The sequence below is a fragment of the Bos taurus genome, chromosome 12, assembly GCF_002263795.3.
Source record: "Bos taurus isolate L1 Dominette 01449 registration number 42190680 breed Hereford chromosome 12, ARS-UCD2.0, whole genome shotgun sequence".
In the NCBI taxonomy this organism is placed as follows: domain Eukaryota; kingdom Metazoa; phylum Chordata; class Mammalia; order Artiodactyla; family Bovidae; genus Bos; species Bos taurus.
Genome location: NC_037339.1, coordinates 73,286,326 through 73,301,647, shown reverse-complemented (window position 1 = coordinate 73,301,647; position 15,322 = coordinate 73,286,326). Strand labels below are relative to the sequence as shown.

The following is a 15,322-nucleotide window of genomic DNA, read 5'->3' as shown; positions in this document are numbered from 1 at the left end:
AGAGCCAGGTTTGGGGTAGGAAAATGTTTGCTGTCTGGATGTGTCACATTTGAAATGCTTGTGGAATATCCAAGTGAGGATATCTAGTAAGCTGATATGAGTAAGAGATTTAGGGTAAAAAATCTAAGCTAAAAGATAGGATTTGGAAGTTAGAAACACCAAGAAGGTAGTGGCAGTTACAGGGAGAAAGGATGGAATGAGAAGAAAATAGATAAAGAACACTAGTGTTTAGGAGATTACCAGAGAAGAACATGAGATAGAGTCTAAGGAGTACCAGTGGAGGTAGGCAAAAACCTAGAAAATGTGGTATGATGAAAGCCATGTTGAGTGATAAGTGATAGATGTTATCAAATACTAAAGGTGAACCAAGTAATATAAATATTAACCTTTAGCAACAGAAAAATTAGTAATGAGTTTGAGAGCAGTTTTACTGGTATAGTATTGAAAAACTATAGTAAGTTGAAGTAGAGATAAAGTATTGTTAAATTTTCCAGGATTGCTGCTGTTGCTGCTGTGTCGCTTCAGTTGTGTCCAACTCTGTGCGACCCCATAGACGGCAGCCCACCAGGCTCCCCCATCCCTGGGATTCTCCAGGCAAGAACGCTGGAGTGGGTTGCCATTTCCTTCTCCAAGGCATGAAAGTGAAAAATGAAAGTGAAGTTGCTCAGTCGTGTCCGACTCTTCGCGACCCCATGGACTGCAGCCTACCGGGCTCCTCTGTCCATGGGATTTTCCAGGCAAGAGTACTGGAGTGGGGTGCCATTGATGAGCCAGTACCTAACTCATCAAGTGCTGCTGTGGCTTTAAAAAAAAAAAAAGAGTGATTTATGTATATTAAATGCCAATATGTAAAAAACTGAGTGAAAGGTGAAACTAAAGATGAAAGATATTGAAAGAGCAAAATCATTATTGGCAGGTTAGTGGTGAGCAAGGATTTAGTTATTTTTAAACATTACCTAAAACATAAAATAGTCAAATGTATTCATGATTGTCTTGCAAGTTAAGCCTAAAATACATGTTTACTTTCTGTAAACCCCTGAATCCTATATCTGTTACTACATTAGAGATAGTTTGGTGGCTCAGATGGTAAAGAATCTGCCTGCAATGCAGGAGATGTGGTTTCAGTCCCTGGGTCAGAAAGATCCCCTGGAGGAGGGCATGGCTACCCACTCCAGTATTCTTGCTTGGAGAATCCTGTGGACGGAGGAGCCTGGCGGTCCACAGTCCATGGGGTCACAGAGAGTCGGACAGGACTGAGCAACTTCACTTTCATTTTTCACTTTCATGCCTTGGAGAAGGAAATGGCAACCCACTCCAGCGTTCTTGCCTGGAGTGCAACTAACAGTGACCTTGACAAATTTTGATGTCTCTGCCTGGTACTACTCAGATTTGTTTCTGTTGACTCAGTTCTATATTTTCATGTAAAACCAATCCATTTTGACTGATGTAGTCTTATTTTTGTTATGTGATTAAATTTTGACTATGTTATTGACCCTGTAGTGATTAGGATTTTTTAAGATCCATTTTTAAGATAATATCTCTTCTTTAGTTGCTTTTGTGTTGCTTTTACTACCAAAGCAAATCTTGCATTATTTTTTTGACTGTTGGAGGGAAACTCAGTATAACTTCCTGAAAAATCACCTGTAGTTTGTTGAAGTAGAAGTGAATGAGCACACTGAGTCTCATATGATGACTTTTTGAAATACAGGGTTAGGAAAGTATTATTGGCCTTAATGAAAAGGTCTGTTCACTTCTTAAATATTAATTCCATAAATGTATTAAATGTCTATTTTGTGTGCCAAGAGTAGAAAGGTATAATTGAAAGACTAGAAAAGATTCCTGCCTCAACAGCTTAGCTTAATGGGAAGGACAGCATTAAACAAATAATTATACAAATAATTTTTAATTGCAGTTTAAGAATTGGTCTAGAGATGGTGTAGAGTTCAATGCTGTTCTTATGCTCCTCTTAAATTTTAAGTAGGGCCTATATCTTATCCCGGAGAAGGCAATGGCACCCCATTCCAGTACTCTTGCCTGGAAAAGCCCATGGATGCAGGAGCCTGGTAGGCAGCAGTCCATGGGGTTGCTAAGAGTCGGATACGACTGAGCGACTTCACTTTCACTTTTCACTTTCACGCATTGGAGAAGGAAATGGCAGCCCACTCCAGTGTTCTTGCCTGGAGAATCCCAGGGATGGAGGAGCCTGCTGGGCTTCCAGAGTCGGACACCACTGAGGAGACTTAGCAGTAGCAGCAGCAGTATATCTTACCCATGTATTATAACTGCAACCTGGGAGTGACTGTTGGTGTCTTCCACTTAGATTTTAAGGGCAAGATTATTTTCATTTAGACTTGTATTAATTGCCTGGACTTCACTGGAAGGTACAAATGAAGTAAATAATAAAATGGAGATCTTGATTTTCCCTTTTTCTGTAACACCTTCTATTCTAAATTTAAAATATGACATTAGTTTAGTTAGCTGTACACTGAGAGATGTGCTAATGTGTTGAAATACAAAATACTAACATCCTTTTCTTTTGAATTCTTTTTTACAGAATCAGATTATTCTTACAACAACTTAATCCTGAAGAAAGCTGGACAATTTTTGGACAATTTACATATCAATCTCTTAAAGTTTGCTTTCTCTATAAGGGCATACTCTCCAACTATTCAGATGTTTCAACAAGTATGTAAAAATACCCAGACTGTATTTGACAAAGAAGCATACTAGAATGTAAATAAATTTCTTAATGTGAATATCTTTAGTTAAAAAAGATCTACAAATTTATAAACCTGGTTCCATAGCCTATGATTGATTATATTTTCATTGTTACCATTGATTATAATATAATTAAATATTTAATGTACTTTTATAGTTATTTGATGTATACAAAAAGGCAAAATGGTTCTCTGAGGAGGCCTTACAAATAGCTGTGAAAAGAAGAGAAGCGAAAAGCAAAGGAGAAAAGGAAAGATATACCCATTTCAATGTAGAGTTCCAAAGAACAGCAAAGAGAGATAAAGCCTTCCTCAGTGATCAGTGCAAAGAAATAGAGGAAAACAATAGAATGGGAAAGACTAGAGATCTCTTCAAGAAAATTAGAGATTCCAAGGGAACTTTTCATGCAAAGATGGGCACAATAAAGGACAGAAATGGTATGGACCTAACAGAAGCAGAAGATATTAAGAAGGGGTGGCAGGAATACACAGAAGAACTATACAAAAGGTTCTTCACCACCCAGATTGATGGTGTGATCACTCACCTAGAACCAGACATCCTAGAATGTGAAGTCAAGTGGGCCTTAGAAAGCATCACTATGAACAAAGCTAGTGGAGGTGATGGAATTCCAGTTGAGCTATTTCAAATCCTGAAAGATGATGCTGTGAAAGTGCTGCACTCAATATGCCAGCAAATTTGGAGAACTCATCAGTGGCCACAGGACTGGAAAAGGTCAGTTTTCATTCCAATCCCAAAGAAAGGCAATACCAAAGAATGCTCAAACTACCACACAATTGCACTCATCTCACACACTAGTAAATTAATGCTCAAAATTCTCCAAGTCAGGCTTCAACAGTACGTGAACCGTGAACTTCCAGATGTTCAAGCTGAATTTACAAAAGCCAGAGCAACCGAGATCAAATTTCCAACATCCGCTGCATCATTGAAAAAGCAAGAGAATTCCAGAAAAACATCTATTTCTGCTTTATTGACTATGCCAAAGCCTTTGACTATGGGGATCACAACAAACTGTGGAAAATTCTGAAAGAGATGGGAATACCAGACACCTGACCTGCCTCTTGAGAACTTTGTATGCAGGTCAGAAAGCAACAATTAGAACTGGACATGGAACAACAGGCTGGTTCCAAATAGGAAAAAGAGTATGTCAAGGCTATATATAGACACCCTGCTTGTTTAACTTGTATGCAGAGTACATCATGAGAAATGCTGGACTGGATGAAGCACAAGCTGGAATCAAGACTGCCGGGAGAAATGTCAACCACCTCAGATATGCAGATAATACCATACTTATGGCAGAAAGCAAAGAAGAACTCAAGAGCCTCTTGGTGAAAGTGAAAGAAGAAAGTGAAAAAGTTGACTTAAAACTCAACATTCAGAAAATTAAGATCATGGCATCCGGTCCCATCACTTCATGGGAAATAGATGGGGAAACAGTGGAAACAGTGTCAGACTTTATTTTGGGGGGCTCCAAAATCACTGGAGATGGCCATGCAATTAAAAGACGCTTACTCCTTGGAAGAAAAATTATGACCAACCTAGATAGCATATTGAAAAGCAGAGATATTACTGTGCCAACAGAGGTCCCTCTCGTCAAAGGTATGGTTTTTCCAGTAGTCAATTATGGATGTGAGAGTTGGACTATAAAGAAAGCTGAGCGCAGAAGAATTGATGCTTTTGAACTGTGGAGTTGGAGAAGACTCGTGAGAGTCCCTTGGACTGCAAGGAGATCCATCCATTTCATCCTAAAGGAAATCAGTCCTGAATATTCATTGGAAGGATTGATGCTGAAGCTGAAACTCCAATACTTTGGCCACTTGATGTGAAGAACTGACTCTTGGAAAAGACCCTGATGCTGGGAAAGATTGAAGGCCGGAGGAGAAAGGGATCGCAGATGAAAAGATGGTTGGATAGCATCACTGACTCAATGGACATGAGTTTGAGTAATCTCTGGGAGTTGGTGATGGACAGGGAAGCCTGGTGTGCTGCAGTCCTTGGGGTCTCAAAGAGTTGGACACAATTGAGCAACTGAACTGAGATAAAGAAATAATGAGGACAAATCACCATTGAAATTAACTATAAAGAATATTTTAGTTTAATGGTACATTTTCAATAATTTCAAAGCATATTTTCGTACTATAAAGTTGATTTTGTTAAATTGTTAGATTCTTCCTCTGTATAGGTATTTTTACTTTAATTAGAGCAATAACTTAATAGTAGTTGATAAGCTATTTTAATCAAAGTAATGTATGAGTTTTAAAAATGATATTGTAATTACCAGCTACTGTAGCTAAGTGTCATCTTTGAAATCTTAGATTGCAGCTGATGAGCCCCCACCAGAAGGCTGTGCTGCATTTGTGGTTATCCATAAGAAATACACCTGTAAAATTAATGAGATTAAAAAGCTGCTGAAGAAGGCTACTTCAAGGTAAATTAATGATAGCCTGTAGTAAAAGGAGCAGTTTATAAAAAGAGATGAAGGTTGAAATAGAAATTTCTTGCAATAAAAATTGTAATATTCTAAGACTGTGTTTAAAAAGAATGTGCTCTAAATATTCATCTGAGTCTTAAGTCCTTCTCTAAAATATATAAGTACTTTCAATATTTTGTCTTGATTAGCTTTTGATTTTAGAATACCAAAATACCATAAAACACATGAGAGAGATATTTTATATACATAAGTTATTTTTTTCAAATACAGACAGACCTCAAAGATATTGTGGCTTCATTTCCACCTCAATAAAGTGAATACTGCCGTAATTCACTTGAAGTTTTTGGTATCCCAGTGCATATGAAAGTTACGTCTATGCTAAACCATAGTCTGTTGAGTGTACAAATGACATTTTGTCTAAAAAATGTGTCTTACACATTTTTGTGTAAGACACAAATTAACATTTTGTCTTAAAAACACTTTATTGCTAAAAAGTGCTAACCATCTGAGCCTTCAGCAAGTCTTAATCTTTTTGCTGAAGGAGAGTGTGAAATACTGCGAGAATTAGAGAATCACAAAAATGTGACACAGACAGGGAGTGAGCAAGTGCTGTTGGAAGAATAGTACCATAGACTCGTTCAACAGAGTTGCCACAAACTTTAAGTGATTAATGCAGTTGTCTGTGAAGTGCAATAAATGAAGCAAAAAGCCCAATAAAACAAGGTATGCCTGTAAACATACATAACTGTGCATTTATCTAGACTATATCTCTTTAAATATAAATTGAATGTGTACCTTGGAAATTAAAAATTAATAACAAAAATACAGAACTACCGTTTTATAAACACATTATTCAAAACATTTTTCTTCTTCCAAGTATTTAATGCAAATTAATATGAGAAGTAAGAAGGATATTATTAAGTTAGTAGTGATTTTTACAGAGTAGTATCCACCAGTAAGTGTTTTACTGCCTGATTGTTTATACTTTAAACAGTATTAAAGTTGTTTCTCTAATCTTGAAAGAGTTATTTATATATTAGTAATGTATATTTAGTAATTCATATTAGTACTTATTTGTTGGAATCTTTCAAATATTTTCTTATATTTCATATTAATTTTAATATACAGAAACTTTTATGTAGCCTGATTTTTCCTTTATGTGTGTATGTTTTTATACTGAGACAGTTTTTTCCAAACCTGAGTAAGTAAGAGATTTTACTAATATTTTCCAGTAGCTTTCTTAAAGTTTTTATTTTACCTTAAACTTTTAATATATATATAATTTATTTTCATAGGAAGGCAAGTATCCAGTCAGATCTTTCCCCCCTTCAGGTGCTAGTCAGTTGTTATAGTCATCATATTTATGCTATGATCTATTTTATAACTGTTTGTTTTATACTGTTATGTTTCTTGTAACAGTGCTATGTTGTTAGTATTTATTGCTTTAATAATTTATTCCAGTGTCTCACAGGACAATTTGCTCTTCATAGCTGCTTTTTTTCCCCCTCCAAAAGTTCTTAGCTCTGCGCTCATTGATGCTTTCAAACTAACACTAGAGTCCTTTTTCTCCTGTCAAACTGACTCCCTAAAAAACCTGGGTAGAGTTTTAATTAGAATTCTGTTAAATCTATTAGTTAATTTAAAGAATTTAAATGTTTACTATATCAAATCTCAGTGGATAACATCATATGTCTTCTGTTCACTCCTTCTTTTAAAACTTTGAAGTTTTATACTCTTCTCTGTTTTTAGAATAAGAAATAATTGTTTTATTTTATGAACTGTTTTTCACCTATTAAGATGAATTCAAAGTGTCTCTCTTTGGACATATTGTGTAATATATTTTAAACTATTACACCTTCTTTGTGTTGCTAGGGAAAACTTTGTTAATGGTGTGGTGTTGATTTTTGTTGATTGCTTATGCTTTTATTAAGGCTCATTTTTCTACTTTAATGAGATTAGCTGTTATTTAAACTATGCCAATTTTAATGTTATTCTAACTTCATATAGTGAATTAGGCAACCATGTTATTCTGTAAGAGTTAATTTAGCATAGGAATTATATATTCCTCTAAAGCACTAATAGACTGACTCCAAAATTGTCAGCCCTAATGTGTTTTTTTTCCTAGTTCATTTCATAAAGGGAATTTTGATAACTTTTAGTTTATAATTGCTATCGGTTTCTGACTTCTGATGTCTGATGTTTCAATTTTCTTATGGAAACTAAACTTAAATTTAAATATTTAATATTTAGATATTAAGTCTAAATTAATATAAGATTTAACACAAGGTTAACATCAAGCTGTTAGGAGAGGCACCCTGCCATAGACCTTGTGAATTCCTGCATATTCTTGCTGGGTCTGACAAGTAAAAAAGGCAAGATCTGGACTGCTTTTTACTTGAACCATTTTTCATGGTTGTGTTTGTAGTGAGCAACCTTGAGGAATTACATAATTCCTAATTTTGAGAAGAAATTTCAAAATTTTGCTTTTGAAAAGAAGAGTGGGCATGTTATAAAAGGATGATTTCCCAGGTATGGTGTTCCTTGTACACCCAGTGTTTGTGTAGTATCCATTTGGGTCCATATTTTGTTACTCACACCCTGTTGTGAAACTTGGGGAGGTGTAATGCTCATTCTGCTTGCTATGTCCTGAGCAATAAAGTTCTTTGTCTTTGACACAAGAGTCTCATGTCTTCTGCCAGACATGAGGCATGACAGAAGCCCAACTTATTACTTTGTAAGTAAGCTGAAACCAAGCCATAGCCCTTTTACATTTCTTGACAGTTTTAGAAACAAGGGTGGAATGTTGACAGACAACGTGGCTTTCTGGGAGAGGAAGGACAAGGGCCCCCTGGGTTTGGGAGACTCCCCTCTCTCTCCCCTTGCTGTCCTTCACTCCCTGTGCCTCTGGCTAGGTGATAGCAGTCTTCTGATACCTGCTATTGTAGCTCCTCATACAGAGTTTTAGGTCTTTGTTACTTCAGGAAAAGGCACCCAGACTCAACTGATGCGGTTTGGAATATGCACATAATGGGAAAGGGTATTAAAATGATCTCTAGGCCAATCCGGGCTTCCCAGGTGGAGCTGTGATACAGAACCCGCCTGCCAGTGCAAGAGATGTAAGAGACGTAGGTTGGATCCCTGAGTGGGAAAGATCCTCTGGAGGAGAACAACCCACTCCAGTATTCTTGCCTGGAGAATGCCATGGACGAAGGAGCTTGGTGGGCTATGGTCCATGGGGTTGCAAAGAGTCAGACACGACTGAAGCGACTTAACATGCACACTAGGCCAATTCAATGTACTTTTATTTTTACTGTTTTGGTTCCCACATCTGAATCTGTAACTGGTATTGATATTGTACAGGTATATGCTTTGAGTGATGTGAATGCTTATGAAGTCTAGAGGGAGACGCTCTCATCGTGAGACTACCACATGTAGTACATTCCCAGGTGGTCCAACAGAAACAACATAGAATCCCAGGAGAAGAGGAAATCACAACTTCAGTTACAGACTGAATGGCTGCCTGAGTGCACAGGGATGCAGTTTCTGAGTACAACAGCACCACCTGCCTGACTCAGCCATCAAGTACACCCCCTTTTAAAAAGATAACTACTGCTAAGCTTTAGTTGAAACTGAACTCCTGACTCAGGAAGCCTTGTAACTCTACTATCTGATGTTTACATTTTGGCCTAAGTCAACTAGGATTCAATGACTAATAGGGTGGAAGGGACCCAGCAATTGTCTCTGGTCAACTGGAAACAGTATATTCAAGAGCACTGTTGCTTTGACCTTTTGTGATCTTAGGGTTACATGGTAAAGGGGCAGCGGTTCTCCTTTGGGACAAAGCACATGCCCCAGTCCCTTACCTGAAGTAAAATTTCTGACTCAGTGGGGCTCTCAGTTCTGTTATTCCCTTAAGGCTTGCATCAAGTTATTGATACATTCAGCTCAGTTTGAAGTTGATGGTGTCTTAGGGTTTCTGCTGCTGTCCATCCAGGCTCTGTGTGTGCTAAGTTGTGTCAGTCATGTCTGACTTTGCGACCCCATGGACTGTAGCCCGCCAGACTCCTCTGTCCATGGGATTCTCCAGGCAAGAATACTGAAGTGGGTTGCCACGCCCTCTTCCAGGGCATCTTCCTGACCCAGGTATTGAACCTGCTTCTCTTATGTATTGTCCTGACCCAGGGATTGAACCTGCATCTCTTATATTTCCTGCATTGGGAGGCTAGTTCTTTACCACTGATGCCAACTGGGAAGCCCTCATCCAGGCTGCATCTATGTAAAACCAAAAGCAGATGGGCAGAATTCAAGGCAGTTCTCTTATCCCTGAAGAATCCTTGACCTCTAATGAAACTTGCTGCATTTTTACTGACCCTGGGCTGTTGCCAGTGGCCTACCTATCTGGTCTGCCGCTTGGAAGATGACCAACTGGCAGATTAGAGGCATCACTTTTTGGTTTCATAATTTATTTCTCATATGCTCTTTACTTTCAGTTCTTGTTTGTGTTTTGTTTTCATTTTAGGCCCAGACCGTATCTGTTTAAAGGAGATCACAAATTTCCCACAGACAAAGAGAATTTACCAGTGATTATTCTCTATGCAGAAATGGGTACAAGAGCATTTCGTAAATTTCACGCAGTGTTGTCTGAAAAAGCTCAAAATGGGGAAATTCTTTATGTTCTTCGGCATTACATTCAGGTACATGCTTGCTTTATTCAAGATTACTTTGGCTATAAAAACTTTTTTATAACTACTTTTTATAATTTCTCTACTAGGTTTTACATAATAACTTCTAGAATACTTATATCTGATAACACAACTATCAAATGTGAATTTTATGTGGAAAAATATATTGGGATTCTGTGTCTTTTCTGGAAAGTATCCTGTTTATGTTTCTTTCCCTTATCATATATATATCTGGAACAGATTTACAACTTGGATAAAAAACAAAACCATACAACAATAGGATGCATAATATTTGGTAGGACTAATAAACATAGTTATTTTTAATTAAAATGTATCCATAATGAGGAAATCTAACTTGATATATTGATAGTATATATTAGTTCATTGTGCTAAGCATTGTACAGGAATGCTCTCAAACCAATCTGTTTGAAAGGGTGCTTACTTATTCAAGTTTCAGATCAAATGTGTAGTATTATCCCCCACTCTCCCGACTCTCACTGCTATCACACTCTACCACATTATTCTATTTTTAATGACTTCATAAAACGTATTACTATGCTATGTCAAATTTTATTTAACACCTCCACCCCCCACCAACACACACATACAACCAAACTCTCACCTCATACACTAAAATGGCTCTTAGAAGGACTTTTCTTTTTTACTTCTATATTCCAAACATGGAAAGAGTGTTTTAATTTGCACTTCCCAAAATATTCATGCTAAGTATTAATATACAATTCCTCTGTATCCATGGTTCAGAATCTGCAGGTTCAACCAACCAAGGATTATGTAATAGTGTAGTTTACAATTGGAAAAAAAATCCATGTATAATTCGATCATTGCACTTTACACAGTTCAAACCTATGTTGTTCAAAGGTTTGATTTGATTTGATATCAAATCATTATATTTATTGTACACTGTAAACTAATACAATGTTATATGTCAATTATATCAGAAAAAGAATATGAGATTACAGTATATGTTTATCTTTTTTAAAGAAGTCCCCAAGTGATTTTAATATGCTCCTGCTGGGTGGCATTTTCATCTATTAAGAATCAGTATCCCAGGCTGTTCTTTGGAGAATGTGACCATTAAATATACTTCTGTGAAAGCATACTCAACAGTTATCTGGGTACTTTGTAGCATCAAATTATAACCTATTTAATTAATTACATATTGTGCATCCAAAATAATTATACTGTAAATCTAGTCAACATGTAATTCTAGTAAAAACAGAGTTATTCACGCTGCCTTTTGAACAGATGCCTTTTTTGTAGGGAAAGAAGAAATAAGATGATTAAGAAAGATTCCTCTCAACAGTTGATTTAGCTTGTGAGAATTTTTGGTTTGCAAATCCAAAGTTATTAAACTACAATTCAGATTTTTATATTAATGCATTTTCAAATAGAGAAAGTAAATATGAAATTAATGACCATTTATCTTTATTACTGAGGAGCTAATACTGTTCCAGAACTGATGATAGAAATTGGTTATGTGAAATTGCATTTCTTTCATGAACTATAACAAGATATGTGAATTTAGAGCATAGCCACCAACTAATTGTCTTTTGAATGGACAGTCAAAATGTATTTTTAAATTGAGCTGTATGAAATTGAAAACTCTTTAAAAGACTTTAAACTTTTCCAGATTACTATAATTATAAACAACCCAGTTTTCTTATGCTATCTTTTATTATAGCATATGCCTGAGAAATTAGCAAATTAAATTTTAGTGTGGGCAGCAATGTTAAACACTTTGTGCATATCTGAAGCTAATTCTTACATCATCTTATTTAAAAATAAAACAGTCCAGGAATAGTCACTCAGGTTATATACTTACTTATTTTTAAGACTTGGGGGGAAGTTTAGGGAGGAAAGAAGAGTTAAAAGAGTAGTATACTATTAAGATTTCTTTTCCATTTGGTGTCTGCCTCTTCCTCTGTCATGTGTAGGATTGGAAAACTGCCCTCATCCAGATCGTAGTTAAGCCCAAGGCATAACATCTTCATAGTTCAGTTCAGTCGCTCAGTCGTGTCCGACTCTTTGCGACCCCATGAATCGCAGCACTCAAGGCCTCCCTGTCCATCACCAACTCTGGAGTCTACCCAAACCCATATCCATCAAGTCGGTGATGCCGTCCAGCCATCTCATCCTCCGTCTCCTCCTTCTCCTCCTGCCCCCAATCCTTCCCAGCATTAGGGTCTTTCCCAATGAGTCAACTCTTTGCATGAGGTGGCCAGAGTATGGAGTTTCAGCTTCAACATCAGTCCATCTTCACAGGAGTTTGCTAAGTACTAGGTTAAATAGGTTTTCTAACCCATGGAAAAATATGCCAAATGGTAATGATTATAGCACAACTGATAAGAATTCAGTCTAGAAGCCAGAAAGAACCTTAGACATCTTCTAAAGTTTACGTGTATTCATCCAGGTTGCTTACTTTTTTTTAAAAAATGACTTTTTTTTCTTCTAATGGTAATTTCTAGAAGTACATTTTATGTTTGCCCTTAATATATAAGGTGAAAGAAAGTAAGGTACCAAATTCTGATCACAAATACTTCAGACAACTCAGTTTTAGGCAAATTGTGACCTCTCACTGCAAGGATAGGTGCTAATCTGTGGCATTTGGTATATTTTAATCATCGAGAAACATGAAGAAAGAACTGAATAGGTTGCTCAAGGCACTGAGTTTTTTTGTTTCTTTTGCCTCTACTTTCCAGTATTTGCTTTTGGGGACACTCTAGTTGCCCTCCATCCAGACAGCTAGCAAATGAAAGCACTTACTGGTTTAGGAAATGTTGTGTAGTTCTCCCCAAAGAGTACAGTTTTGTTGAAACTCACTTGTATTGGATCCTCTGTTAATTAACTCATGGGAAAGATGGCAAAATTATCATGGTATAACAGAAAAAGATCAGATACTTTTTTCATTGTAAGAGTAATTAAAACATTAGTGTCATGACAGAGGTTTTAGAAAGTAAAGAAGTGGTCATCAATAAGTTTCTAGTTCCTTGATAGACTATCTCTAAAGAGAATATAAATATCCCCTGAATAGCAGTATTTCACAGTGATTAAAAACTTCAGTATTAATGATTTACCCTCATGTCCTAACACACAGTCATTCTGAATTCAAAAGCAGGTGTTTGACAAAATATTTTCTTTCTTTTTTAAAAAAAAAATGTGTTTGAACAGAAACCATCCTCACAGAAAATGTATTTATCTGGCTATGGTGTGGAGCTAGCGATTAAGAGTACAGAATACAAAGCATTGGATGATACTCAAGTCAGAAGTAAGTTTATTCTCTATATTTGTGTAGAAAAAATTTGGAGGGTTACATACTTCCATTTAATCCTACACATGTTAATTTGAGGCTGGAGGCAATTTAATTTTAAACTAAAATGTATTTCATGTTATTATGCTCTCAGAAATTTCAAAAATTGGAAGTAGCATATTATTTTGGTTATATTCAATGGCTTCCCAGTCATTTTCAGCAACATATAAAAATTGATACTACATATAGGATTTGTAGAAGCAATAGATGAGGCTGCTTATGACTATGAGGGGGCTCACCCAGTTCAGACTGGCCTGTGATGTACCTAATCATCCCCTGGGGGCAAAGATTGTGGATCTAAAGGGGTTGTGTCATGGTAAACCTGAAACTCACTGGTAGCACTGCTTTACAAAGCTTGGTCTGAAGTATTTATTTTTAATAAAGTTAGTTTTGTGTTGTGTTTTTGTTTTGAAATGGGATGGGAAAGTCCTGTGAATATTTGGTTAGATTGATTAGATCTGCAATCTACCAATCCAGTATCTATGTTCTGTGTACTGAGTGCATGCTCTAGATGAAAGAATCTGGAGATTTAAAAACGGTAAAGAACTTTTCAGATTCTTATGGAAATCTTTTATTACCTGGCTCATTGGAAATGTATTTATACCTGATTCTTGGTTAAGAATTTCTAATTCATTCTGTTACATGCTCTCTGATGCTGCTTCTGCTTCCGCTTTGTTTTTCTATTCAAGCTCTGGTCCTGGAGGCCTTGTTCTGATTACAGCTTAGCTCTAGTCCCTCCTACTGAGTGTGCTACAGATCAACATCTGTATTATTACAATTGAAATCCTGCTGGTTACTGAAAAAGTATAGCAGAAATAGTAATACCCAGGTTTTTTATATTTCCATATAGCTTGTATATTGCTCTACAGTGCTTTATAATTTAGTGTCTTCTTTAGTGCTTCCCACTGGTAAAGAATCTGTCTGACAGAACAGGAGACATAAGAGACTTGGGTTCAATCCCTGGGTCAGGAAGATCCCCTGGAGGAGAGCATGACAACCCACTCCAGTACTCTTGAATGGAGAATCCCGTGGACAGAGGAGGCTGGCGGCCTGCGGTCCATAGGATTGCAAAGAGTCGGACACAACTGAAGTGACTCAACACGCACATGCACACACATTTAACAGTCATGGTAGTAGCATAGGCATTTTCTAACTGTCCTTGGGCTTGTAGAAGTTTCTTTAAAAAGTCATGTGATATTCAACAATAAAACAATTTTAAAAAGTCATGTGATTACATATATTACCTATATTACAAACTGCAGGTTAACTTTTATCATATATTTGGAATATATCTTCTCTCCATTCTACTTGCCACTCCTTTAGTGCACTTCTTTTTTCCCCCCTCTGCTTATGACCATCAGTCTTCCAACTGACCTTCTCTTCAGGACCCTTAATCCTCTTATCTCCAAAAGAGAAGAATCCATCTGTTCTCCACAGTACTTTCTGATTGAACTTCCTGTGTTCAATCAGAACTTCTGACTTTGTGATTCTACCAATTAAAAACCCTTAGTTACCTAAATAACTAAGTAACCCTAGTGGTTCCTTGTAACCTCCTCATAAATTAAAGTCCTATTACACAATGGAGCTTTCCACAGCTTGGCCTCTTTCTGCCTTCTTACTGCCTCTCAGACCTCTCATTTGTACCCTGTGGTCCTGTAACACTGCACTACTATACAGAACAATTTTCTGTTTCCTGGATGGGTCCATGTATTGCTCTGTGCCAAGGCTTTATGACCTCTGGAGTACTTTCATCCCTTAGCATATGCTGTTCCTCTGTCTGAAACCTTCCTTTCACCTCTTACTTGTCTGAGGCCTGCTCATCTTTTAAGAATTGTATGTCTCCATCAGTACCTCTGAGATGGCTGCCTATGTTCCTGCTCTGTCAGAGGAGGATTTTTCCATTTTCTGTATTCCATATATTTTGTCCTTCCTTTTGGAAAAGTTTTAAACAGTCTGTTAAAGCTGTCTATTTGTCTCTCTCATTTACCACCCAGTAAGGTTTGTGTCTTTTGCATGTCTCCTCCTGGTGTATATCTGGCAGGCAGTGGGCATTATAGAAGGCAGTCAGTAAATGTTTACCTGATTAAAGCATTCCAGGGTTTTTAGTTGTGGTCTTAGAAGTCCAGACTCTCAGACAAATAAGAA

At 36.9% G+C, this 15,322-nt stretch overlaps 1 protein-coding gene across 2 annotated transcripts in view; it reads left to right on the top strand.

Moving 5' to 3' along the window:
* UGGT2 (UDP-glucose glycoprotein glucosyltransferase 2) overlaps nt 1–15,322 on the top strand; it is a 144,866-nt gene that overhangs the window by 12,100 nt on the left and 117,444 nt on the right. For both annotated transcript variants that reach the window (XM_010810955.4, XM_002691971.6), the window contains exons 3-6: nt 2,555–2,685; nt 5,052–5,164; nt 9,687–9,861; nt 13,039–13,135. In XM_010810955.4, coding sequence (XP_010809257.1) covers nt 2,555–2,685; nt 5,052–5,164; nt 9,687–9,861; nt 13,039–13,135 — 516 coding nt within the window. The remainder of the gene's footprint in view (nt 1–2,554; nt 2,686–5,051; nt 5,165–9,686; nt 9,862–13,038; nt 13,136–15,322) is intronic.